Here is a 27,947-nt window from a genome sequence, read left to right as displayed (position 1 = left end):
TGTTGCTGCCTAGTATCAGTTAGAGTAAAAACTACACTCAATCTTAACAATTCACAACCTCCCTAATCTGAACATCTGTCATTTCTTGTCCTCATGCAGTTCCTCTGTACGTAAACTCTTCTTTAGTACACACGTACTGATCAAGTGTATTTAGAATGTGTTAAACAGTGTAAAGTATTGCATCGCACAAGAGATTCAAAAGAAAATCAACTAAAATAATTGAAAAAGTTGTAGATCTATGAGACATGCTTCCACCCATTCAATTGAAATATCAAACAATGTACTACCTATATTTACTAGACACAGTATAGTTCACAAGTTAATGTTAATTACAGGGTTTTATAGAATTTTTATCTTAAAAACTCATTTTATCAATACCATTTGGATGGCTGATGTCAACATCATCAGCCAAAGTCGTACAAAATAGCCGAGATTACAACGAATGTCATCAACGGATACATGCTTATTTTATGGAACAAATATATTCCAATCGTAGATCTTTTGTTTAAATCAGCTTCCTCCTACACCACAGTGAAGGCAGTCCTACACACAGCTGTAGGGTATCTTATCACATGTATCTAATGCTTTAAGACATAACAATCTACATGTATAAATTGCCATTGAAAGTCTAATAAACCTCAATGTGCAATTTAATTAGATTCAAACTTGTAACATATCAAAGGTGTAGATTTGCTGTGTCCTCTCCTACAGAGTGTAGGTGTCATTTTATAATTATCACAGATGCAAAGTTTGATAATGATATGGTCGCTCCTGATGTCTAGTGTGATCCTAAGGGAGGGCCACTAAGTTTTCTTTGGCCCACTTTTTCATGGTCCTGACCATGTACTCCACCTGAGGGTTGCTCGAGTTCCTCAACATGTTGATGACATCTCTCAGAGTATCTCTGGAAAAGGCAAACAACGCTTTATCAGACATGTATACACCAGGCACTAAACAATCAATTTCATAACAATCTAAATTCATAGATCTTTAAGGGTTTGGCATAAGTTATTGGACAATCAGAGATGGAAGAGATATGTGTATCTTACTGACTTGCAAAGTTTAAAACTACTGTATCAAAATGTTATAACAGTAACATCCGTTTTCTGATCACTTTTAGTTGTTTACAGCTGATATATTTTAGCAGACATACAGAACAAGATGCAGCAGTAATAGTAATGTAAACCAACGAAACACTGAACATTATAGAACTGGAAACTTGTTGAAAGTTATTTTGAATTTTCATCTTTGAAATAACAATATGAGAATAAGCAGTATATTTTGACAACACTGAATATAAGCAGAGACAAATATTGATTTTAGAATATCTATATGCATATCCTTTAGTGTAGTACATAAATCAGCGAAGATGACCGTCAAGAACATATTCAGTTAATATACAAATTATAGCATTATTAATAACAATAATATGTTATATCTTCAGACATATTTTTGTAGTTTTTATCGTAATATCATATCGTATTGAACCAGCCTGTCTACCTATACAAGACTATATCTGGATCAGAACTATTCCAAAACTACCAATAAACCGGCTATAGATCTCTATACAGATATAAACGCGGTGGAGAGTGTAAAGGACTAACGATATTGATCAGTGGACCAGTCGTGAACAACACATTACAGGTAGCTACAGTCAAACATGCTGCAAGTCGAGACTTGAATTACAAGTAAAGCCTAGAAACATGTTCACAACATAAGATTTGTGCAATGTTTGTACCTGTATTGATTATACTGACAAATTAATGTTTTGACAGACAGGCCTAATTAAGGATAGTACATTGTACCATAACCAAGCTAGTGTAGCCTTCAGTCTTCTCTTTGTGCAATTTCATCTGTTATATGTCACATCAAGTTTCTCATGGGCAAAATTGTCAAAAGTATCATTGAATGAATGATAAGTGTCTAAGACTCATATCTTTTCACTTTCAGTTATATTCTATGATAAATCATGCCAGTATAATACTACTTAATAACCTTTCACTTAGTTTAATAAAATTGAACTTTCCATTTGAGATTTAAATTCCTGTGTGTATATAGGAAGAGCAAGTGTTATGCTAGCAAGTTAGCAGAGAACATTTAGCTAATGTAAATACTGGTATTGTATTAGAAAGTGATTATGGACCTGGAGGGAATGCTAACTCCGTAAAATGCATTCCTAATTACCTTATTACCCTTGGTTAGAATCCATGATGTCATGATAATGATTTCCACAAATCAAACACAAATTAATTAAACATGATCACCGAGTAGATAAAATATGATGTGACCACAAAGCTGAACGGACTTTTCTAGCCGGAGATAATCAATATCATTAGAGAGGTTTTGTCTTATTGATGGAAGCCTTCAGACAAAGGGAAAGCTTGGTCTGCAGGAGTACGACCAATGATTTCTACTATTAAGTTCATCTTATTTCCATAATTTACAGTTACCTCTCTTTCAAAACGATCAGAAAACAAGTCAGTAGTACATATCTGAATTCCTCTCATGCAAATTTTACTGTCTTTGAAACAAATTGTGGTGCATTTCATACTTGGACGGACAATCAAATAGAGGCAACGGGAAAAGTGTCATGCTAGCAAGTTAATTTGCAGAGAACAAAAGAAGCTGTACAAATCAAGCTTTGACTATACCAACATATTTATGGAGACTTCAACAAGAATGTTTGATGTATCATGTGGGGGTGACTGTACCATTTGACTGGCTGACCCTCAAAGCCATACCCTCAAAATTAAAATTAAAATAGAGATTTTTCTCCACAGTATTCTTCATCATCTCAGTCTTAATACATATTTAGAGATTGGTCAGCTAAAAAAACTCAAAGCTACACATATTATACATTAAACATTCATTTCTGTGTGAATCAAAGCTTGAATTGAGTTTTTTCTTTGTTTTTTTTTTTCTTTCCTTTTCAATGCATAATGTTGTACAATAACAATAAAATACTGTGACATGTGTCTACAACACTGATAAGCTGTTTGATTTTTAGAACACCAAGAACCAGATTATTTATAATACCATGTGTTTGTCTAAAGTTCTCAAATAATAAGGTTATAATACACTGTTGCTGTGTACAGTTCTACAGTAACCAGGTTATAATACCCTGTGTCTGTGTACAATTCTACAGTAACCAAGTTATAATACCCCGTGGCTGTATACAATTCTACAGTAACCAGGTTATAATACCCCGTGTCTGTATACAATTCTACAGTAACCAGGTTATAATACCCTGTGTCTGTGTACAATTCTACAGTAACCAAGTTATAATTCCCTGTGTCTGTGTACAGTTTTACAGTAACCAGGTTATAATACCCCGTGGCTGTATACAATTCTACAGTAACCAAGTTATAATACCCTGTGTCTGTTTACAATTCTACAGTAACCAAGTTATAATACCCTGTGTCTGTGTAAAATTCTACAGTAACCAAGTTATAATACCCTGTGTCTGTGTACAGTTCTACAGTAACCAGGTTATAATCCCCTGTGTCTGTGTACAATTCTACAGTAACCAAGTTATAATACCCTGTGGCTGTGTACAATTCTACAGTAACCAGGTTATAATGCTCTGTGGCTGAGTACATTTCTACAGTAACCAGGTTGTTATACAATGTGACTGTGTACAATTCACAGTAGCCAGGTAATAATACGATGTAGTTGTGTACAATTCACAATTACCAGGTTATGATACCCCGTGGCTGTGTACAGTTTTACAATAACCAGGTTAAAAAACTCTGGTTGTGTACATGTCTACCATAACTAGGTTAGAATACCATGTGACTATGTATAGCTCTGTAGTCTACATGTATTTGAAAGTATCCTGCTACTTACAACATAATACAAGGATAATGTGCAATACTGTTACTTATGTGTGGGTCAGTCTATCAATATAATGCAAATATAATGTGTAGGCTGAGAAGTGCTGATCCAGCATGCACAGAATGAAGAAAGCATGGGGCAACTTTATCTTTACATAAATAAGTGTAAGAATTTGAATACCAGAGAAAGATATCTAACCCTAATTTAATCCTAAGTGACTTATTCCCTAATATTCTATCTACATGAACATGCAGTTTTGGTGAGAATCAGTAAAGGATTTACATGTTGTTGTAGACAACGTGGTGTTTGGCTACCAAGATACTTTGTTCTCTTTGCCCCATTTTTTCATGGTGCGAGTGATGTATTCCACCTGTGGGTTACTAGTGTTACGAAGTAGTTGAACCACTTCCCGAAGTTGCTCTCTGCGCAAATAAAATAGCAAATAGTACAACTGTTATTATCAACCAAAAAATCCATTGTGAAAATAATCTAGAGTTCGCAAAAGGAAATTATAGTTGGTTTAAAATATATTGGGATTAATGAAAGGGAAAGGGAACATTGTTTTTAATTTCTGGAAGGTAACTACCCAGCAAGCTTAAATTCTTTATAAACTGGTTCTCCATGAACTAATAACTATAACAATGAAAGCGTCTGTCTAAATGTGTGATTTAAATTCATTATTACAAGTCAACAAATATTGTAAAACTCAACAACTGACAGGGAAACGACTTCAAAGTTAATAAAGGGCCAGAATTCTGTATATATTGGGGCACCAGACCTAATATAAATATGTTACACTTGTACATCTAAAAAGGTACTTGCCTACAAAACTTTGCAATGATTGGTGACACAGTATACGAGACATGTCCCGGCCAGCCTAAGTGAGAGTGGACCACCAGCCTGACTGACTGATTATTAGATGGAATGCAAACCTTAAGTCCCCTCTTGTAGTATCAATGGGGGACTAATATTCAAATTACTTCATACAACATCATCCTGCCTAACTAAAGCTAGAATCATCCAAGGCAAAGCTAGTTCAAGTTTGGAGGGATTGCACCAGTTTTACGTTCTTATGAGTTATTATGTACTCACTTTCTTGATTAAATAAGGACAAGTTTCATATTATAAATGCCACATCTACTAAAAGCAAACATTAATCATGGTTTTTGGATATTAGATGAATATACCTACTGACTACATTATAATCATGAACTACTGAGTTCTAGAGAATAATAACTGGTCCCAAGTGTGTGCGTACTGACCTTGGTTCATGTCCCGCAATGATCAATTGGAACACACCCACACAAGCACCTCGCTTACCCTCCCAGTACTCTGGGTTAGGGTCGAGTCGCTCCAGTACGTCAAAAGATTTGGCAGCATAGTAAAACTGACCCATCTGCAAAAGAAAAATTAATATTTTAATGTCTGATCCTAGAATAATTCAGAGAAGATCTGGGATACTCCTACCAAGTGTTGTTGTCTTTGAAAACAATGGATTTAACGAGACCCTGCAAATAAATGCAAATGTTTCAAACAAGAGATGGGAGGGGTTTGTTCAACTTCTTAATCGCATTCCTGTTTTTATAGAAATATAATTCAAATCTGAAATTATTCTGCTCCCATAAACACATGAATGTTTAACATTATATGACTCTTTTCCTGACCTTGTAGCAGTCGTTTGCGATGAGCTGAAGCAGACTGAAGGATTCGCCCGATGTCTCCATCTTAAGGTACAACTCCCACGCTAGGCGTGCCTTCCTGTTCATGATATCTGTAACCAACCATACGTACACAACTATCAGGAGATCTGGCTTTAGAATGTTTACTCTAATACATTCTAATATTAAACGAAATAATGAAATTAGTAAGAAATAATGGTCATGGTTAAGAATGAACAAGTATTTCCTCCAACATAAAGGTTTTGAAGTCATCAAGCTTACTACACTACATATTAATTATACCTAGTGTTTGGATAATAATGATGTTAATTTTCCTTGAAAAACAGATAATGAGATGATTTAAATCTCAGTAGCAGCCAATACTTACAACATCTAGCCAGCCAGCTGAGATAGGTATAATCATTTTTGATCTTCTCTGTCTGTATCAACAGGAACACCTGACACAGCAAAGTCATAACAACATTATTTCTATTATATAGGATCCATGTGAAATATCAACAGAAGGATGGGGTCCTCAAGACCCATAAAAATGGCAGATTTTGGTTTCATTCATAGCTAAATGACGGTATATTTACCAGGAATGACCTCATATTCACTGATAATTTTCAATTTCCAAAGGACACATTTAGTTTACATAAAAAGTATTAAAGATAGAACTATAAAATATCTTGTGAATTTATATTGACAGCCATGCTAATAAACCCTATAAGACACACACCTCCTCTGCCTCTTTGTAGTTTCCAACTGCGGCTTTGGCCTGAGCGTAGTTGAAGTTGAAAAGGTCGTCATTGTAGAAATAGCTCTGCAAAATTTAGATTACATATTTTTATAAATTGACATAATAACATTTTGAATCATTATCCTTCTATACTTTTTTTACAAAAATAATTTTCAGATCCAATGGTTCTATCCTTTTGTGTACTGACCTTGACCGAATTGAGATAGATTAAGACGTCCTCAAACTGCCGGAGAATGAAGAAACAGGAGGCCATACACTGTCTCCCAGGGATGGTATCTGTAGTCAACAAAGATGGCTCTTATATACAATAAATACATCAAAAGGAGATCATATGGCTGGGGTCCTAAGTAAATGATAACATTTGTTTACATCTAATATATTTCAGTATTTCAGAAATATGCAAAAGAATTTGGGTCCTTTAAAATTGTTTTGCTTACTATGACAATTATCACTGAAGTTACAGTACTCTACTACTAGATACATACCACATTCACTGGCTGATCCCCCCACTACCTGGAACTACTAGATACGTACCACATTCACTGGGTGATCCCCCCACTAACAGGAACTACTAGATACATACCACATTCACTGGGTGATCCCCCACTAACAGGAACTACTAGATACATACCACATTCACTGGCTGATCCCCCCACTAACTGGAACTACTAGATACATACCACATTCACTGGCTGATCCCCCCACTAACTGGAACTACTAGATACATACCACATTCACTGGCTGATCCCCCCACTAACTGGAACTACTAGATACATACCACATTCACTGGCTGATCCCCCCACTAACTGGAACTACTAGATACATACCACATTCACTGGCTGATCCCCCCACTAACTGGAACTACTAGATACATACCACATTCACTGGCTGATCCCCCCACTAACTGGAACTACTAGATACATACCACATTCACTGGCTGATCCCCCCACTAACTGGAACTACTAGATACATACCACATTCACTGGCTGATCCCCCCACTAACTGGAACTACTAGATACATACCACATTCACTGGCTGATCCCCCCACTAACTGGAACTACTAGATACATACCACATTCACTGGCTGATCCCCCCACTAACTGGAACTACTAGATACATACCACATTCACTGGCTGATCCCCCCACTAACTGGAACTACTAGATACATACCACATTCACTGGCTGATCCCCCCACTAACTGGAACTACTAGATACATACCACATTCACTGGCTGATCCCCCCACTAACTGGAACTACTAGATACATACCACATTCACTGGCTGATCCCCCCACTAACTGGAACTACTAGATACATACCACATTCACTGGCTGATCCCCCCACTAACTGGAACTACTAGATACATACCACATTCACTGGCTGATCCCCCCACTAACTGGAACTACTAGATACATACCACATTCACTGGCTGATCCCCCCACTAACTGGAACTACTAGATACATACCACATTCACTGGCTGATCCCCCCACTAACTGGAACTACTAGATACATACCACATTCACTGGCTGATCCCCCCACTAACTGGAACTACTAGATACATACCACATTCACTGGCTGATCCCCCCACTAACTGGAACTACTAGATACATACCACATTCACTGGCTGATCCCCCCACTAACTGGAACTACTAGATACATACCACATTCACTGGCTGATCCCCCCACTAACTGGAACTACTAGATACATACCACATTCACTGGCTGATCCCCCCACTAACTGGAACTACTAGATACATACCACATTCACTGGCTGATCCCCCCACTAACTGGAACTACTAGATACATACCACATTCACTGGCTGATCCCCCCACTAACTGGAACTACTAGATACATACCACATTCACTGGCTGATCCCCCCACTAACTGGAACTACTAGATACGTACCACATTCACTGGCTGATCCCCCCACTAACTGGAACTACTAGATACGTACCACATTCACTGGCTGATCCCCCCACTAACTGGAACTACTAGATACGTACCACATTCACTGGCTGATCCCCCCACTAACTGGAACTACTAGATACGTACCACATTCACTGGCTGATCCCCCCACTAACTGGAACTACTAGATACGTACCACATTCACTGGCTGATCCCCCCACTAACTGGAACTACTAGATACATACCACATTCACTGGCTGATCCCCCCACTAACTGGAACTACTAGATACATACCACATTCACTGGCTGATCCCCCCACTAACTGGAACTACTAGATACATACCACATTCACTGGCTGATCCCCCCACTAACTGGAACTACTAGATACATACCACATTCACTGGCTGATCCCCCCACTAACTGGAACTACTAGATACATACCACATTCACTGGCTGATCCCCCCACTAACTGGAACTACTAGATACATACCACATTCACTGGCTGATCCCCCCACTAACTGGAACTACTAGATACATACCACATTCACTGGCTGATCCCCCCACTAACTGGAACTACTAGATACATACCACATTCACTGGCTGATCCCCCCACTAACTGGAACTACTAGATACATACCACATTCACTGGCTGATCCCCCCACTAACTGGAACTACTAGATACATACCACATTCACTGGCTGATCCCCCCACTAACTGGAACTACTAGATACATACCACATTCACTGGCTGATCCCCCCACTAACTGGAACTACTAGATACATACCACATTCACTGGCTGATCCCCCCACTAACTGGAACTACTAGATACGTACCACATTCACTGGCTGATCCCCCCACTAGCTGGAACTACTAGATACGTACCACATTCACTGGCTGATCCCCCCACTAGCTGGAACTACTAGATACGTACCACATTCACTGGCTGATCCCCCAACTAGCTGGAAATACTGCTGGGCAATCTTCAGGTGCTCCTTCTGGTTCAAAATAAAAAATTGTGTTAATACTTTGACAGCAATCCTTCCACCAATTACGTGACTTATATTATTTGTAACTTATTTGATTTGATCCATCAAAAATCAATATTATACAATAAGTGACATGAATGGTTATGGCTCTTAAGTAATGGCATGGACTTGAAAGCTGAATGCAAAATAAAATGAAGATGTACACTTCTACAAATTTTATTTCTCCAAAGTCTACCAATAGTGTTTTTTTTCATTCTACTGGTGAGTTGTAATAATGCACTTTGAAACAGCACTCTGAAAAATCTAAATTGAGTTTTTTTTTCTCTTAATGGAACAATTTAAGCTGAAAGTAGGTTAAAAGACATATACCTTGCAGTGCCAATATAGTAAATTTCATACATGTAAAACTTTGTGTGAATATGAGCTGATGTAAGTGATTTCAGATCAACGACAGTTGCTACGGAATTGGAGATGGTAATACTGATTAACACAAACCATCGTAACTAACAATTGACTGATGGTGTCTGGATTGGCAAAAATAAAATTTACTTTGAGGATTTTTGGTTGTAGTAATTAATGTTTCAGAGATAACATTTATCTGAAGCATCTTCACATGAAATTTTGGAATTTGTATAAAATCAAATCTGGAAGGAACACAAATTTAACAATGTAATGAACTAACTGTAACAAACATCAAACTTTTACCATTGGGTTTGAAATTCCCTCATCATATGCTAATGGCTGTAGAAGAAACATTGAAATAGCATATATCACTGATATTTACTGGGATTTAATGCTTATAGTAATATCACAAGGTCATATCTTCCAATTAACCCACAAAAAAATCAAACAAGAAAAAATGTTCACGACAAGATTCCAATCAAGCAATTAACATGTGAACACAGAAGTGATCATTAATGATGATGATACTGACCGATCCCTGCTCCTGCCCCAGGGCAGCATTGACCACACCCTTAAGTATGTACTCCTGTGGGGTTGTCGGTTCAAGCTCCTTAATCAGATTGTAAGCCTCAGCAATATCATCTGGAATCAAAGTGCTATCTGGTTAAACTTAAAGTCTAAAGACAAAGGTTGAAGTCAGAATCACAGAGTTTACATAGAGAATCTACGCAAGATGATCTTGATCATCTTAGCAGGCTTTATAATTAAAGACTTTAATATAGCAGCACTGGATCAATGACGACAATTTTTTTAATTGTTTTTGTTTTTCTTTTATGTGAAAAGCAAGACTGTTATACATGTATACACAGAGCTAGACTAACTTTTTGTGGATAAATGTCTTCCAGATTTTCTTGAAGTTTCCCATCAATTCAGAAATTTGAATATTCACATTTCATCCACAGTGTCGCCATCAAATCTAGACTAAATTCTTCACTCTTCAAAAATCTACATACAAGACAGTCTATGCAGACTACCATTAAGGGAAAACATCTATGTAGATTGAAATAGACACCTTAATCTTGAATTGAACCCAATGTTGCTAATCCTAATCTGCTTACTTGCTCTGCATTTGAAATATTTCACATGAAATAACACATTACATGCAGGTCAAGTCTTTTTAGAAAACCTATATATTTACACTATAAGTAAAGGTTCAGACACTGGTGGTTACCTTCTTTGAGCATTCAGGCACTAGTGGTTACCTTATTTGATGGTTCAACACTGGTGGTTACTTTATTTTAGGGTTCAACACTAGTTGTTACCTTATTTGAGGGTTCAACACTAGATGTTACCTTATTTGAGAATTCAACACTAGTGGTTACCTTATTTAAGGGTTCAAATCTAGTGGTTACCTTATTTGAGGGTTCAACACTAGATGTTACCTTATTTGAGGGTTCAAATCTAGTGGTTACTTTATTTGAGGGTTCAACACTAGTTTTTACCTTATTTAAGGGTTCAACACTAGTGGTTACCTTCTTTGAGAGTTCAACACTAGTGGTTACCTTATTTGATGGCTCAACACTAGTGGTTACCTTATTTGATGGCTCAACACTAGTGGTTACCTAATTTGAGAGTTAAACACAAGTGGTTACCTTTTTTAAGGGTTCAACACTGGTGGTTACTTTATTTGACGGTTCACACTAGCAATTACCTTATTTGAGGGTTCATACATTAGTGGTTACCTTATTTGAGAGTTCACACTAACAATTACCTTATTTGAGGGTTCACACTAACAATTACCTTATTTGAGGGTTCAAAGATTAGTGGTTACCTTATTTGAGGGTTCATAGATTAGTGGTTACCTTATTTGAGAGTTCAACACTAGTGGTTACCTTATTTGATGGCTCAAACTAGTGGTTACCTTCTTTGAGGGTTCAACACTAGTGGTTACCTTACTTGATGGTTCAACACTAGTGGTTACCTTATTTGAGGGTTCAACAATAGTTTCTACCTGATTTGAGGGTTCACACTAACAATTACCTTATTTGAGGGTTCATACATTAGTGGTTACCTTCTTTGAGGGTTCAAATCTAGTGGTTACCTTATTTGAGGGTTCAACAATAGTTTCTACCTGATTTGAGGGTTCACACTAACATTTACCTTATTTGAGGGTTCATACATTAGTGGTTACCTTCTTTGAGGGTTCAACACTAGTGGTTACCTAATTTGAGAGTTAAACACTAGTGGTTACTTTATTTGACGGTTCACACTAACAATTACCTTATTTTAGGGTTCACACTAACATTTACCTTATTTGAGGGGTCAGCACTAGTTGCTACCTGATTTCAGGGTTCACACATTAGTGATAACCTTCTTTGAGAGTTCAACACTATTGGTTACCTTATTTGAGAGTTCAACACAAGTGGTTACCTTACTTAATGGTTCAACACTAGTGGTTGCCTTACTTGATGGTTCAACACTAGGGGTTACCTTATTTGAGAGTTAAACACAAGTGGTTACCTTGTTTAAGGGTTCAACACTAGTAGTTACTTGATGGCTCAACACTAGTGGTTCCCTTACTTGCTGGCTCAACACTAGTGGTTCCCTTACTTAATGGTTCAACACTAGGGGTTACCTTCTTTGATGGTTCACACTAGTTGCTACCTGATTTCAGGGTTCACACATTAGTGATAACCTTCTTTGAGAGATCAAAACTAGTGGTTACCTTTTTTGAGGGTTAAACACTTGTAGTTACCTTCTTTGAGAGATCAAAACTAGGGGTTACCTTATTTGATGGTTAACACTAGTTGCTACCTGATTTCAGGGTTCACACATTAGTGATAACCTTCTTTGAGAGATCAAAACTAGTGGTTACCTTTTTTGAGGGTTAAACACTTGTAGTTACCTTCTTTGAGTGTTTAAATCTAGTGGTTACCTTACTTGATGATTCAACACTAGTGGTTACTTTATTTGACGGTTCACACTAATGGTTACCTTACTTGATGGTTCAACACTAGGAGTTACCTTATTTGAGAGTTCAACACTATTGGTTACCTTATTTGATGGCTCAACACTAGTGGTTAACTTATAGTAGTTACCTTATTTTAGTGTTCAACATTAGTAGTTACCTTATTTTAGGGTTCAACACTAGAGGTTACCTTCTTTGAGAGGCAACACTAGTGGTTACCTTTTTTGAGGGGTATAGTTTCTACCTGATTTGAAGGTTCACACTAACATTTCCCTTATTTGAGGGTTCAACAATTGTTTCTACCTGATTTGAGGCTTCACACTAACATTTCCCTTATTTGAGGGTTCAACAATTGTTTCTACCTGATTTGAGGCTTCACACTAACATTTCCCTTATTTGAGGGTTCACACTAACATTTCCCTTATTTGAGGGTTCACACATTAGTGATAACCTTCTTTGAGAGATCAAAACTAGTGGTTACCTTTTTTGAGGGGTCATACATTAGTAGTTAACCTTATTTGGGAGTTAAACACTAGTGGTTCCCTTACTTGCTGGCTCAACACTAGTGGTTCCCTTACTTGCTGGCTCAACACTAGTGGTTGCCTTACTTGATGGTTTAACACTAGTGGTTACCTTTTTTGAGGGTTCATATATTAGTAGTTACCTTATTTGAGAGTTCATCACTAGTGGTTACCTTATTTTAGGGTTCACACTAACAATGACCTTATTTGAGGGTTCAACACTAGTAGTTACCTTCTTTGAGAGTTCAACACTAGTGGTTACCTTCTTTGAGGGTTCAAATCTAGTGGTTACCTTCTTTGAGAGTTCAACACTAGTGGTTACCTTCTTTGAGGGTTCAAATCTAGTGGTTACCTTATTTGGGAGTTAAACACTAGTGGTTACCTTATTTAAGGGTTCATACATTAGTAGTTACCTTATTTGAGAGTTCAACACTAGTGGTTACCTTATTTTAGGGTTCACACTAACAATGACCTCATTTGAGGGTTTAACACTAGTGGTTACCTTATTTTAGTGTTTAACATTAGTAGTTACCTTATTTGAGAGTTCAACACTAGTGGTTACCTTACTTGATGGTTGAACACTAGTGGTTACCTTACTTAATGGTTTATACGTTAGTAGTTACTTTATTTGGGAGTTCAACACTAGTGGTTACCTTACTTGATGGTTCATACATTAGTAGTTACCTTATTTGGGAGTTAAACACTAGTGGTTACCTTATTTGAGAGTTCAACACTAGTGGTTACCTTATTTGAGAATTCAACACTAGTGGTTACCTTATTTGAGGGTTCAACACTAGTGGTTACCTTATTTTAGGGTTCAACGCTAGTGGTTACCTTATTTTAGGGTTCAACACTAGTGGTTACCTTACTTGATGGTTCAACACTAGTGGTTGGTTACCTTATGTTAGAGTTAAACATTAGTAGTTACCTTATTTGAGAGTTCAACACTAGTGGTTACCTTACTTGATGGCTCAACACTAGTGGTTACCTTATTTGAGGGTTTAACACTAGTGGTTACCTTATTTAAGGGTTCATACATTAATGGTTACCTTATTGGAGCATTCAGACACTAATGGTTACCTTATATGAAGGTTCAGACACTAGTGGTTACCTTCTTGGGGGTTCAAACACTAGTGGTTACCTTATTTAAAGGTTCAGACACTAGTGGTTACCTTTTCTGAGCTGACAGACAAAGACGATTGATTACCTTGTTTCAGATGATAGATAACCAGGTTGAGTCGAGCCTCTGGAATGACATCTATCAGAGGGGGCAGTACTTGTAAGGACCCTTCTCCTCCACGGAATACAACCTTCAGAAAGAATTTACATGTTTAGGTAATGTTTCAATTAAAAAGAACAGTTCCAACACTCAAAACTTCTGACTAGGGATAGGTCTGCTCTTGGCAGAAAAAAATTGTTTCAGAACATAATAACTTTCCTATACTTTGGTCTTTCTGCTAGCTAAGAGTGGAACGAAATAAAATATCAATTGAAACATTATATCCCAAATATTTCCCCAAAACTTAATACCAGTACAACTGATAAGATATATTTGTGTAATTGATTAGAATAAAGTCAACCCAGTAGTACATCAACAACAAAAATAATTTCAAAAATATCTAATCACAATAAAAAAAGTGCATCTCCTATACCAAATAACTAGCTACTAGAATTACTTACCGGTATAGTAAATAAACTAGATTACAACAAAACCAATGTCTCTGTACATGTATACACTAGTGTCTGCAGTCAGGGCTATACATCAAGTTTGTATCATCAGCAAACACTAAGTAGAATGATTTCATCTCTCTGGGACTCACATATACCATACATCAATATTAAGTAGCCATGCTCTGTACAAACCCCTCTCTACCGAACAATGTGGACGGCGACAATTTGTCTCCTGGTAAAAATGCTCCCCAGTACAATCTCATTGAAGTTATCTCAAATCAGAAATATTGATTCTAGGCACTTGACTGGTTTCATTCTAAATCTCTGATTGTTTGGATTGTGCTTTTTACTAAATACATCTATGTGAAATATGATTATAATGCATCCTTTATCAGTTTGAAAAAGATCGCCCATTAGAAATCTTCTTTTTTTAAACAGGATGACCTTAACCTCTATGTAACAGAGAAGGGCACTTTTTTCTATGAACTAAATCTGCTCAGTAGCTTATGGCTATTTAAGTATGAGAAATCATTAATCAGAAACTCATTTTTAAAGTCAAAAATAGAAAATGATTCTATCGTTACAGCCATGTTTTTGTGCTGTGGCACAGTCTGATGGTAATGAGAATCAAAGATTAGCTATTCTTGTGTTACCTTGACACTCAAGTCACAATCACTCACCATGTTATGTTTGATGAGATCTCTCGCGAACACAAATGATGGCGTTGACATTTCTTGTAGACTCTTTAACTCGGCCTTGAAATATGAAATGAAAATCAATTATTTTATTCAAATATTCCCAAATTACAACAGATAAACAATGGATCGTAACTATGTGACAAATGGTCACATGACCTACAGCAAAGCTACAGTGGCTTGATCTAGAGGGACAAAACAGGGATCAGAGTGAGTGAACGTTAGACCAAAAACCAGTACATTTTGTATACAGAATTTAGAAGTAGTCCCATGGCAAAATATGGACAGGTTTAACAGATAAAATATAGAAAAAGGAATATGTTGCCATGGTAATAAATACAAATAATATTCATTTTTTTCATATATCAGTTCTTTTTCTGAATTGGATTCTATGTAAAAAGATGTTTTTTTAGGTTTTATGTGATTTTAGTCTGCTGAAACATGACATAAGAGGTGCCATGGATGTTCTGTACAACGAAAATCACATACATGTATATTGTCTTTGACAAACAAAAAGTGGCTAGTGGAAGTTATGATATTTATCACTTCAAGTTCTAAGTAACACAGATACGTACCTCTGCGGCCTTTCCATTGTAGAGCCTGAAGTGATTACAGGCCTTTAGATTTAGGGCTATGGCACTGTCAGGGTACTGTTGTAGGTACACGGCTAGCACCTCCTGTAAACCAATCATAGCACAGCATTAGTTCACATATCAATATAAGCACATATCCGGACAATCATTAGCATTTTGAGACATAATACCAGCATCAGAGTATTATCCCCTCTGCCCTGCATGCACTACTCTATCCATTTTACTTCTAGTTCAACAGGTGACAGCTTAAATCTTATGCTGATTTTGTATTTTGTTTCACATAATTTAAGTATAGGAAGTTAGTATTAAAAATGAAATACATGTATATGCTTACTGTATGTGCACAATATGTAGTACATGTATATGACAAAAATGTTATATCTCTGACCATTTTCATATCCTTCTATGTATATGGGCAGCTCAGGTTGATATGGGTAGGATATATATGGGAATGGTCATATGATAATGTATAATTATGACACTGTCTGTGAAGGTATTTCTAATGAAAATCATCTTTTGCAAATAAAGCATCTTTTTACTAGTAAATGCCCACCCAAAAGTTGGCATTTCTTTATTTTTAATTTTTGATGTTTTCCTTTAATACCAAAATATACACATGTATATAGAATAAAAACATAAATTGTTCAGATCGTCTGCTAGGCCTTTCTGCCTTCTAGGGCTTCTTCAGGCGGATTGATGTTTATTTATCACCGTTGGTTACATGACGTCATCAATATTTGTATAGTCAACAATTTTAGTGACGTCATAAATAAACAAGCATAGTGACGTCACAAACAATACCAAGACAAAGAAAACATCTACATACAATACATTGCAAAAATCATTGTGCATTCAAGCTGGGTTTGAGGACTTTGACTTTTGAATACATGTATATATATAACCAAAAATACTCTCATTGAATTTCATTGGAAAATAAGTTTGAATATTGATCTCAATTATGTAGGGAGCAAAACCAAATTATCTTATCAAAGACGATTCTTACCTGTGAGACATCATAGTAGTCCAGTTTGTAGTAACACAGGGCCACATACACATTCAGGGCCAGGTAGTCTCTGTAATAAACACACAAATACAAGACTTCAAATGAGAATATTCGTTTTAGATTTTTGAATTCCTTAGTATTTTTTTCTATTTCATAGCAATATGATAAATGAAAGTTGTATGTCTAATATTTGTGCTTTAAGCCCTTTGAACTTTGATGTTCTATGCCATGCACTGTATGCCCTATGTTCTGTGATGCATCTCTACATGCCAAGGGATGCATGCTCTTACATATATCATGTGTTGTGTGCACCCTACATATCATATTCTGTGATGTTCTGTATGCTCTTTATGCCCTGTGTTGTACATGTATGCCCTGTGCTGTATGCCCTGTGTTATACATGTATGCCCAGTGCTGAGTGCCTGACCTGTTGTCTAGAAGGATCCTCTTGTAGATGTCAATGGCCTCCTGGTAATGACTGCGGAGGTAGTGTATGGAGGCCAGAGACAGCTGGTCCTCTACAATGTCCTGCAGGTTCTGGTGGTAGGACATAAGACGCTTCTCTTCGTTGAACTTATGAGACAGATGAAAACCTAAACGGTTCTGAAGTCTGCTCTTTGGACCTGAAACATTAATAAATTAATCTTCTATTTCATGTGAATTTTAAAATCTTTAAGCAAATTAACATTTGGTGGTGCTTTATTTGAAGTCACGATTTTTCTATCAAGCATTTCCCATGTGAAACTTGATAACACAAATACTGTACTAGTTTACATGAGGATTACCTGGGGAAAAAGGCAAGAAACTATACAGTTTATGTTATAACGTTTTAACAAGTCTTTTCATCCAGAAAGTTTGAACTACATTTTAAAACAATATTTACTAACCAAAACACTGTATTATTTATAATTCATTACAGAAACAAATAGACATTTTATATCAGTAGTGAAAATGTGGTTTATAATTTCTTATTGATGCATGTGGTTAACCGAGGTAGAAAAATGTTTTAGCAACTCTTATGTCAGTTAAACTATTGTCCTGGGTTAAAAGATACGATCACGCCAGTACAACAGGGTCTATGATTTGAGAACTGATGATGTAATTTGTTTCTACACCATGTTTTCTACATCATGGGATCATGATCAGACCCCATCATGTGTGGTTTTTTCGTGCTCTGTGTGGCATGTGGGGGTTTTCGTGCTCTGTGTGGCATGTGGGGGTTTCGTGCTCTGTGTGGCATGTGGGGTTTTCGTGCTCTGTGTGGCATGTGGGGGTTTTGTGCTCTGTGTGGCATGTGGGGGTTTCGTGCTCTGTGTGGCATGAGCCTGATTGAAGTGTTGGTGGATATTGTTCGTATAGACACCGGAAAATAGTAAGGCTGGAAATTGTTACATTTACAGCCAAATTAATGGCATATGGCTGGTTATTATGATTGCACTTAAAATTTGGGATCAGCAGATAAAATTAATTGGAGCTTACCTTCTATATTACATATTCTAGATTGTGGTAATTATTTATCAAATTTGTATATAAACCCGGTATTATTGTTGGTCATGACACATACTTTTTATTTGCATAAATGACCATTTGATAAGCTCAGCTTTTTTAAAGAAGTAAAGCTTCAAAATTGGAGTGCTAAATATAATATTCAGTACATTATAAAATACAGTTCAATATCTGGCCAAAACCTGCTTAACAAATAATACCACTGCTCATTATCATGGTGTGATAGTCCAGAGGAAATCAACTTATAAATGTCACACTTAGTTATGTTATATATGTATACATACAAACAACAGGATGTTTAGTGAAACAGGAACAAAATGTAACATACAACATTAATAAATATACCAGGATGTTCAGAGGTCAGATCACATTGTTCATTTACCCACATATGGAAGATATGTTGGAAGACAAATGTTTGGGATTGACCCAATGTGACCATACCCAAGACTTGCTGGATCGCAAAACAGTGCAACATTTACTATTTTGCTGTTTTGGCAGTTAATTACATGTAACATATTGTATGTGATCAACAAAGTAGAGTCAAGTTTGTAGAGGTTAATTTTCACATAAACATTGATATTTAGCAAACTTACAGATGTCAATATAAAATTTAAAAGCACACCCTTTTTGTAGTTATCATCATTTTTGAATATATATACATGTACTGGTTATTCTTATTTCAAAACCAATACAAAAATATAAATATATTATTATCAATATCTTCAAACTCCAGTCTAGTCTACAGTACTAATTACATTACAATGACTAAAATAGGACTTTGTTATCAGCTGCCAAAACAGGAAAATCTTGAATATGATAGTTTCAATTTAGAAATTTTAACATCAAACAAATTTGGGGTACAGCCATGTTGGATGTACACAATTAGTATCTAGATCTCCTGCTTTAGGTTCTTTAGAGTGTATGCATATATAGCCACTGGACTTAAATAGTATGATAATGTACTGTATGTACTAGAGCGGTACCAGAAACATTTTATAAGTTGGGTTCCAACACAATGTACTGATACAGGAATGCCAACCTGGCACTGCATTAATTGGTCTCCTTGAATACGAGAACACACAAATACTGGTCAATATGAGCCTATTTATTGAGGTCTAGTAGTGTAAAATAGTCACATCATACAAAGGCATGCCGAAATTTCAGCTAGGATTTACAAACAATCGTAAATTCGTAATGTTTAATAATAAATAAAGCTATTCAAAATTATAAGCTTTTCCCAAATTCTTTTTTTTTTTGAAATTTTCATTTTTAGATCATTTATCCATTAAAAGATGCATGCTTATATTGAAACAGTGACACATTTGACCAGTTGTATTGCCCTGCACATACCTTTTACCATAGTGTTTATTTCTAAATTAAAATGTATCACAGGATGAAATTAATCTGCAGTATATACATGTAGGTATATGATTTAAAATGAACTGAAAACATTAGACCTACTATCCTAGTCTACTGTACATGTTTTGCAGCCTGTGTGGCCTATTTAGCAGCAGGACGACATGCAGTTAACTATGTATATGTGTCACATATATTGTACCAAGATATGTCACCTAGAGATGGCTCATAAAAATCCATACAAACTTATTCAAGAGTAATTCATATTAGCTAAGAGTCAACATTCAATTAAATTGATATCAAACTATGGTCAATTGGATCATGATATTTAAAAAGTAAGAAAGTAACAAAACTAAAATCAAACTCTAAAACAGTAAATTGAATGAACCATTTTCAGAAGATAGCAGATACTCACAATAGGATAGTTTAGTCTCTAACGGTTCATTGGGGTCTAGAACTAACTCAAAATAATCATACATATAAATACTAGTTATTCTCAATCAGTTTCTTACTACAATTCTTCGACTTTACAAAGCAGTGGATATGTTAGTTGTAGCTAAATCATTAATGTTGAATTTGAAAAGCCACGACAGGACATATAAACTGTAGACATTATTCCGTTTCCATGATCACTGTAAAGAAAAAACTCTTCTCCAGAGACAAGAGCAGAATAACAAAGGAGTCTAACGATGTCTCATCTCAAATCATTGTCGACAAAATGACAAATGATACTTCACGAAAAGAAATACACTTAAGACCATTTTTACAATGACAATCAATACAGGTGTAACAAATACACACATTTACAAATACAGGAACAATGTATTCTCCAATATTGCGTCCCAAATACAAACATGTTTGTGAAGACAGCTCAAAATTAATTTGCTATTTACACAGTTAATGGTGTATTTTTTTAAATTAATGTTTCATAACTTTTATAAACATTATATGTCATTTCAAAAGTCATGTAAACATGGTCATGGTCTGGTATCGGTAAGAGTAGGTAGCTCTCTGATCATGAGTTGTGAGAGTGACAGCAGCCATGCATCTGAGCTGTACTAGAGTACCAACAGTACTATATATAGTCTTTTATTTGCTAACATTATAGTTTGAAATGTTGCAACTCACTTTTTTATTTTGCAAAAGTTAAATGTTAACACTTACATTTTTTCTGTTACAGTCAAATTAAACATTAACATTGTTGTTTTAGTTCCAGATTGTTACATTTTAAAAGCAACAATATCATAGAAATAAGTACAATATAACTTTAAGGATACCTGTCCCACTCTGGTGTTTTTTCGTATATAGAGTAACCTCCCCTTAAGTTTTTGGATATACAAGTTACTGTAGCACCACAGTTTGGCATGATACGTTCGTCGACCAAGTAGCTCAGTCAGTATTAGAGCCCTAGTATAACAAACTGAAGACAAGGATTTAAATTCCCGTCTAGCCCTGTTGATTATTCTAGGCTCAGAACACTAGTACTTATAATTGTTGACTATAGTTTGTTTATTTCATCTTTATCATTTTTTTCATGATTTTGCTTTTTAGAAATGATTTATAATCACAGCTATATAGAGTCAAGTCAGAAAAAACGTCTTCACTGTATACCTATAATGAGAGTTTTTGGCAGTGGTACAGGGATCCTTAATTATCATTTACCTATAATGTCCAACACAAGGTTGTTGTAAATCTATTCATACTTTCTTTTTGACTTGCTGTAAACTGTTCAACCTCGCAATTGCCATCAGTACATTGACTCAAGGCAGTAGGCTAGAATAGATTTACAAGGAATTTCAAGATATATTGACAGTTTATCAAAATTTCAAAAATGATTTCATAATTGTTTCTTTTTAAACCTTCATAAATATTCAGGTCAGAGAGTTACAGATAATATTTATGATTCAGCCCACATCCATATTTGAATAATAAGAATGTTGTGAAAGCATATTTGTGCATTTGAGGATGTGCAACCAACACTGTGACATTGACAAAGTTAAAACACCACTCTTACTACCACAGCAACATGTGCCACCATTGAGGGTCAGTCAAAACAGCCGATTTCAAGCATGCAGAAATCTTCTTTTATTTTGGTGCACGATAGTTGTGTTTATAAGCAAAAAGAGGAATTAATTTTCAATGTATTTCTATAATTGTACAAAAATAAAACTTAATTGCATACTTTTTTTTCTCTCCTAATAACTGTAATTAGATTTATTTTTCAAAAGAAATGAAGCCAAAAAAGGCCAATTCAATTTTATAGAGGTTATATGGTATGCAATATGTAAAGTTTGTTCCTGTTCAACAAAGTATATATATATATATATATGTCCTACTGGTGGATATATACATGTACCACTAGCACTGATCAAGCTTCAAACGTACTTATTATTGATCAAGCTCCAAAGGTACAAGGACCTGTACATGTACATACAGTACATAATACAATTACATGTATACATATTATTTATATGCACAATACCAAAAGGAAGAAATGCATTTTCTCTGTATAACTATACACTTAGCAGTCTGTAAATAAGTACTTCATAGATTTGTCAATGCAAAATACAAAAAAAATCCTTAATTTTTACCGAAGGAGGACTAAAGATGATGTTGAATATGACAAAGTTTGAATATAGCAGGTTCATATTTAATTTATATTTAGTAAAAAGTCTGGATTTTATAAGATTATGATTTTTTATCTGAAATTGCTTAAGAAATACCTTAATGTACATGTACAAATATTAGGAAAACTAAACAAAGCAAAAAGTGTTTTTAATTACACTGCAATATTCATTGAAGTAATTAATGTATATAGACTAAGACACACAACAATGGAAGCCACCTCAGGGTGCACATCATAAAGAAACAATTAGCTGCCAATGTGTGAGCTACATGTATAGAATGTGGCTTTTCTTGGCATGACTGATATAATACTTCAAATTCACAGAAAAGGTAAAACCAGTGCAAGATGAAATGAGAAGCTTTACGTTACCAAGGTCACTGGCTGGTCATCACATGTACAAAGCAAGAGATACACTTACAAAACATTCATAGCTCCAGATGACAATCATCATACATTGTATATACGTTATTGCAGGGGCATAGGTGGATCCCAGTGACCAAATTTGATGGAAAATTGATGTTTTCGAATTGTGTTTTGAACTTCATAAGCTGGAATAAACATTTTCATATAACACAAAGGAAATGTAATATAATTTCACATGTCTATTTTTGTTTGTAATTACTCAGCCCATATCCCCCATAGGGGCTTCATCCCTGCACTATGACAAGGGGCTGCAACCCCTTTGACCTCTCCTTTGGTTACACTGTGGATCCATGCCTGTTGCACCCCAAATAAATTAAAATCCTACATCAGCACATAATATTTCCAAAATATTAGTAAAAAAAGTTAAATCATCAAAATTACAAAACAAATTTGACCCAGTTTCACAAATAATAATAACAAGCGAATGAACTTCTTCTGTGAAAAGAAGTTTCAGGAACTAATGATAAATCATATCATATAATGTATAAGTTATTTTCCAAATTTGGAGTTTTGTAGTAACAAACAAATCTCTCGTCCTTATCTGGAGCTTTGTAGTAACAAACAAGTCTCTCGTCCTTATCTGGAGCTATGTAGTAACACACAAGTCACCTGTCCTTATTTGGAACTTTGTAGTAATACACAAATCACCTGTCCTTATCTGGAGCGTTGTAGTAACACACAACTCTCCTGTGCTTATATATTTTATATGGAGCTATGTAGTAACACACAACTCTCCTGTCCTTATCTGGAGCTTTGTAGTAATACACAAGTCACCTGTCCTTATTTGGAGCTTTGTAGTAACACACAACTCTCCTGTCCTTATCTGGAGCTTTGTAGTAACACACAAGTCACCTGTCCTTATCTGGAGCTATGTAGTAACACACAAGTCACCTGTTCTTATTTGGAACTTTGTAGTAACACACAACTCCCCTGTCCTTATCTGGAACTTTGTAGTAACAAACAAGTCTCGTCCTTAACTGGAGCTATGTAATAACACAAAAGTCACCTGTCCTTATTTGGAACTTTGTAGTAACACACAAGTCACCTGTCCTTATTTGGAACTTTGTAGTAACAAACAAGTCTCTTGTCCTTATCTGGAGCTATGTAGAAGCACACAAGTCACATGTCCTTATTTTGAGCTTTGTAGTAACACAACAGTCTCCAGTCCTTATTTAGAGCTTTGTAGTAACACAATAGTATCCAGTCCTTATTTAGAGCTTTGTAGTAACACAATAGTATCCAGACCTTATTTAGAGCTTTGTAGTAACACAACAGTCTCCAGTCCTTATTTAGAGCTTTGTAGTAACACAATAGTCTCCAGTCCTTATTTAGAGCTTTGTAGTAACACAATAGTATCCAGTCCTTATTTAGAGCTTTGAAGTAACGCAAAAGTTTCCTGTCCTTTCAAAATACCTTGTATCTACTTGATACTTTAATTTTAATTTTCCAGCAACATATTGCTGGGATTAAATACAAATCACAATCATTAAAGATTACTAACTTATGTTGTGTTACCAAGGTGCAATGCAATATTTTAACTAGTCCACTGGCCAAAATATCCTCTATTAAGAGACATAAATACAGGCTAGACAGAAAGTACTAAGTATAGCATAAAAGCCTTTCTTATTATCAAACTATTCAAAACTTTGACAGCGTCTTAAACTACTGACAATTTATATTGAATTCCTAAACCAGCCATCATTGCCGCTACATGTACAGTAGCTTGATGATAAGGAGGTCACATCTGCCAGGTGGTATCTTAAAACATGTCACTTACTTCATTCAATGCTCAAATCTTTTAATTGGGATGGAAAGTTATGATGTTATAATAGATGCAGTTTCTAAATGTGAGGTGACAAACTTGATGCACATTGTACAGGAAGGATGTATAGGCATGAAAACATTAGTACCAATGTCAGCTTGTGGTGCATTGAATAGCTGAGGTCTAAACAGCTCATAACAATGTCATCTTTATAAAGCATATAACTTGTTAGCTTGATAGTTGATCATAATTTGAATAAGATAGCATGAAATTGAAAGCAGTTGTATCATAAGAATCAAAAGTAGTCTTACCTCTTTGGGCAGCCTTATCTGATTCTGAATACATCCCAAGGAAAAAATAACAACAGGCCAGATTGATCCATACATCTGGATGGCAACCATCATGCTTTGTCATTCTCTCATATTCCTACAATATTAAGTCGATATTGTTAAAAACATATCAGGATTAAACAAGTATACCTTGAAAGTAAAGTTGATTGAGATTCATATGCATGTGTTTATGGTTATAGGGCCTGGATTATGACCCTGTGACAAAGTCTTTAGGGGTGGGGCCAGTAAGAATTGTAGAGCGGAGCTGGATCCTGAGGCTGATCCTAGTGGAATAATGGTTTATTTATCTCTTGATGTGTTGGGCACAAACTACGTTTGTATATCATCAAGTACATTAGTCTAACAATGTTCTAGTCCAAATTGAGTCTAAATGCATTTACTCAAAGTGGTAATTATAAATAATCTTGAAATTGTGTAATTATTTAAGCCATATATGGAATGGAGTCAAATTTATTATTAAAGAATGAATATCTGTGCATAGCTAGTAGCTACAAAAGTCAGCTGGTTTTACACTTAGTTTTAATGAAAATTCTATAAATTATATATGCTGACACTAAAAAAAAACATGCTGTTGTATTTGTTACAGAAAATATTTCATCATGATCATAGCATCAATTATCAAAGTTTAACCATGCACATGTACACACAAATTGAAGTTTACATGAAAAATATATCTTAAATGAAGTTCATGAAGAGTACCTACCTCCATGGCACGTTTGTAATCACCCAAGTGAAATGCACAATAGGCTATCCACAGGTCTGTTTCTTCATTTCCTTTTCCACTTATTCTGTTGAACTGTAATACAAAACAGTCAAAAGTAGAAATCAGACTATCAAATTAATTAATAGTGTTAAATTATATTAATTGATTAACACTACATATAGTTTTGCTACTGATTGGTCCTATATGGTACTATCATTACGTCAGCAGGCAGTTAAAAATACACATCAAATAGAATGAAGATAATATTGCTCTTTTATTTTTCAAATTCAATCTACAAAGAAGGTATCAAAACAGATCACTATTTAAAATATTAATTTATTACCGTTATCAAATGTATTTTGTATTAATTTGGATATGATCAGGAAAACAGCATGAAATAGAGACAAATAAAAATGTATCATTTAATGCTAGAGGAACATGCAGTGTTTTACACTATATTTATATATAATCCAATACAGTGTATAGGTGTTACCTCTGATAGAGTAATGGCCCCAGTATAATCTCTTGAGCTCAGGAAATCTTCTAGTTTTGGTAACTTCTTCTTTTTCTTGTTTTCTTTTGCAGGTGTAGTTGAGCCAGGCCCAATGGCCGGCTTTTGCCTTGAGAGCATCTGAAAGCACATACCATGAATGAGTCTTAATATAACATTTAGGGTGGTTGAGTGGCATCTCATCTCTTACCAAGATGTCTGAAAAATCAATTTTAGCTGTTCGCCCACCCAGCGGTGGAGACTGATTACTCTACTGCGAGTTCATTCCGTACGGGAAAAAGAAGAAGTTTGATTCCTTATAAGAGGTGAAAATGAATTGGGTCACCTGGCCAATCACTTTAGGTACTCCAGTTTTCTACCGCATTAAGACCCCATGCATGCTACAATCAAGGCCCACAAAAGTGATTAATAGAAGTAAAGTTGAAAAATCTTGTTCATTATTTTTGGAATCTTAACTTTGAAAAAGAATTAGGTCAAAAGGATTTAAAGTTAATCATAATAACGAAATTCTCATTTCGTTTTAATTAGAGCCCTTGAATAAGGGGCAATGAATTAAAATGCTTAAAACTTCTTAAGTTCTTTATTGTGGATTTTGTTGGGCTCACTACTCAAAACTCCACCAACATAAATTTGATAAAACATTTTCACAGGAAATGGTTTCATAATTGACAAGATGATTAACAGGGTACTTTAAATTCAACCAATCAAATAACTGAACTTGATGCATAATTGCATGTTTGGGGGTAAATGGATTGGGCATCTTGATTCTAGTTCCATTTCATGATCTGACATATAATAATATATATGTGAGCCCTCTGTAAAAATAGAAGAAAACCAGTTTCATGTTATGTTGTATAGATATTTTCTCCCAATATCTACACTTTCCTTTTAATATTGTATACACAGCCAGAATCCTGGTTTAATATCAGAAAATGTCCAGAGATATAAGGTATTCCAACACCTTATTTTAAGTACAGTCGAACGGTCAGACAACTTTACTCAGCTTTGTTATTGACTCGAGGTATGTCTTTGTTAACTCATTAATGGTTAACAATTTGCACACAAACAAAAGAAGCATTTTAAATGACAATTCTGAATGTTTTGCTGGTTATTACAAGTAAACATTCCGACAACAACCCCCCCNCCCCCCCCCAATTCCTTACACTCTCCTGTTATATTAGAATGAAACTCATCAAGCAAGATACCACAGTCAAATGACGTTACATAAAAACACATTGCTTGCTTTATCACAGAGTGGTTAAATACATTTCCAGTTTTCAAATAACAATACCATTTTGATGCCGAAGATGTGTTTTTCGTCTACGCCGTCAAACTCTTCGCATCAGTGTTGGTATGCACAGCACTGCGCAGGTGCGTAATAAACCGGGTTGGTTGATCTCTTCAATTTGACGGAAGATACTGTCAAGCGTTTTATTAACCATGTAAAGAGAGCTCTTGCAAGGGAAGTAATTATATTGCGCAATGGCATTGATTCTATATGTAAACATGTTTCAACTGTTAATATAGATTGTGGGAAAATGATTTAAATTTCGACATAGATCAAGGTCAACCTAACAAAACAATGTGAAAGTAAAATATGTCTTACAGATGCGAGGGGAATGATGGAACAGAAATACTTATGATATGGTATTGTGGTGACGAAAAAAGGGGAATATTATCATATATAAAAACAACAACAACAACAGAATGGAGA

The 27,947-nt window shown here is 35.5% G+C and overlaps 1 protein-coding gene across 6 annotated transcripts; it reads right to left on the bottom strand.

The window, feature by feature from the left end:
• On the bottom strand, nucleotides 1–27,631 carry LOC110446994 (intraflagellar transport protein 56-like). 6 transcript variants are annotated; one of them, XM_021492360.1, is made up of 19 exons: nucleotides 27,525–27,631; nucleotides 26,216–26,353; nucleotides 25,723–25,815; nucleotides 24,981–25,095; nucleotides 20,274–20,315; nucleotides 17,424–17,619; nucleotides 16,997–17,066; nucleotides 15,976–16,077; nucleotides 15,386–15,460; nucleotides 14,242–14,344; nucleotides 10,078–10,187; nucleotides 9,089–9,152; nucleotides 6,440–6,528; nucleotides 6,232–6,315; nucleotides 5,881–5,950; nucleotides 5,499–5,605; nucleotides 5,097–5,230; nucleotides 4,117–4,256; nucleotides 819–904 (listed from the first exon to the last, which is right to left on the bottom strand). In XM_021492360.1, the coding sequence occupies exons 1-18, from the start codon at nucleotides 27,525–27,527 to the stop codon at nucleotides 4,145–4,147; spliced, it is 1,707 nt and encodes a 568-aa protein (XP_021348035.1). In that variant the 5' UTR covers nucleotides 27,528–27,631; the 3' UTR covers nucleotides 819–904; nucleotides 4,117–4,144. The 6 variants fall into 6 exon arrangements, with proteins under 6 accessions (XP_021348037.1, XP_021348033.1, XP_021348034.1 ...); XM_021492362.1 differs by lacking the exons at nucleotides 4,117–4,256; nucleotides 20,274–20,315 and adding an exon at nucleotides 22,854–22,865 and having other exon boundaries at nucleotides 1–904; XM_021492358.1 differs by lacking the exon at nucleotides 4,117–4,256 and having other exon boundaries at nucleotides 1–904.
• Nucleotides 27,632–27,947: the final 316 nt, after the last annotated feature.

The sequence above is a fragment of the Mizuhopecten yessoensis genome, unplaced genomic scaffold (assembly GCF_002113885.1).
Source record: "Mizuhopecten yessoensis strain PY_sf001 unplaced genomic scaffold, ASM211388v2 scaffold3101, whole genome shotgun sequence".
Taxonomy (NCBI): Eukaryota; Metazoa; Mollusca; class Bivalvia; order Pectinida; family Pectinidae; genus Mizuhopecten; species Mizuhopecten yessoensis.
This window is presented reverse-complemented; position numbering and strand designations above follow the sequence as displayed.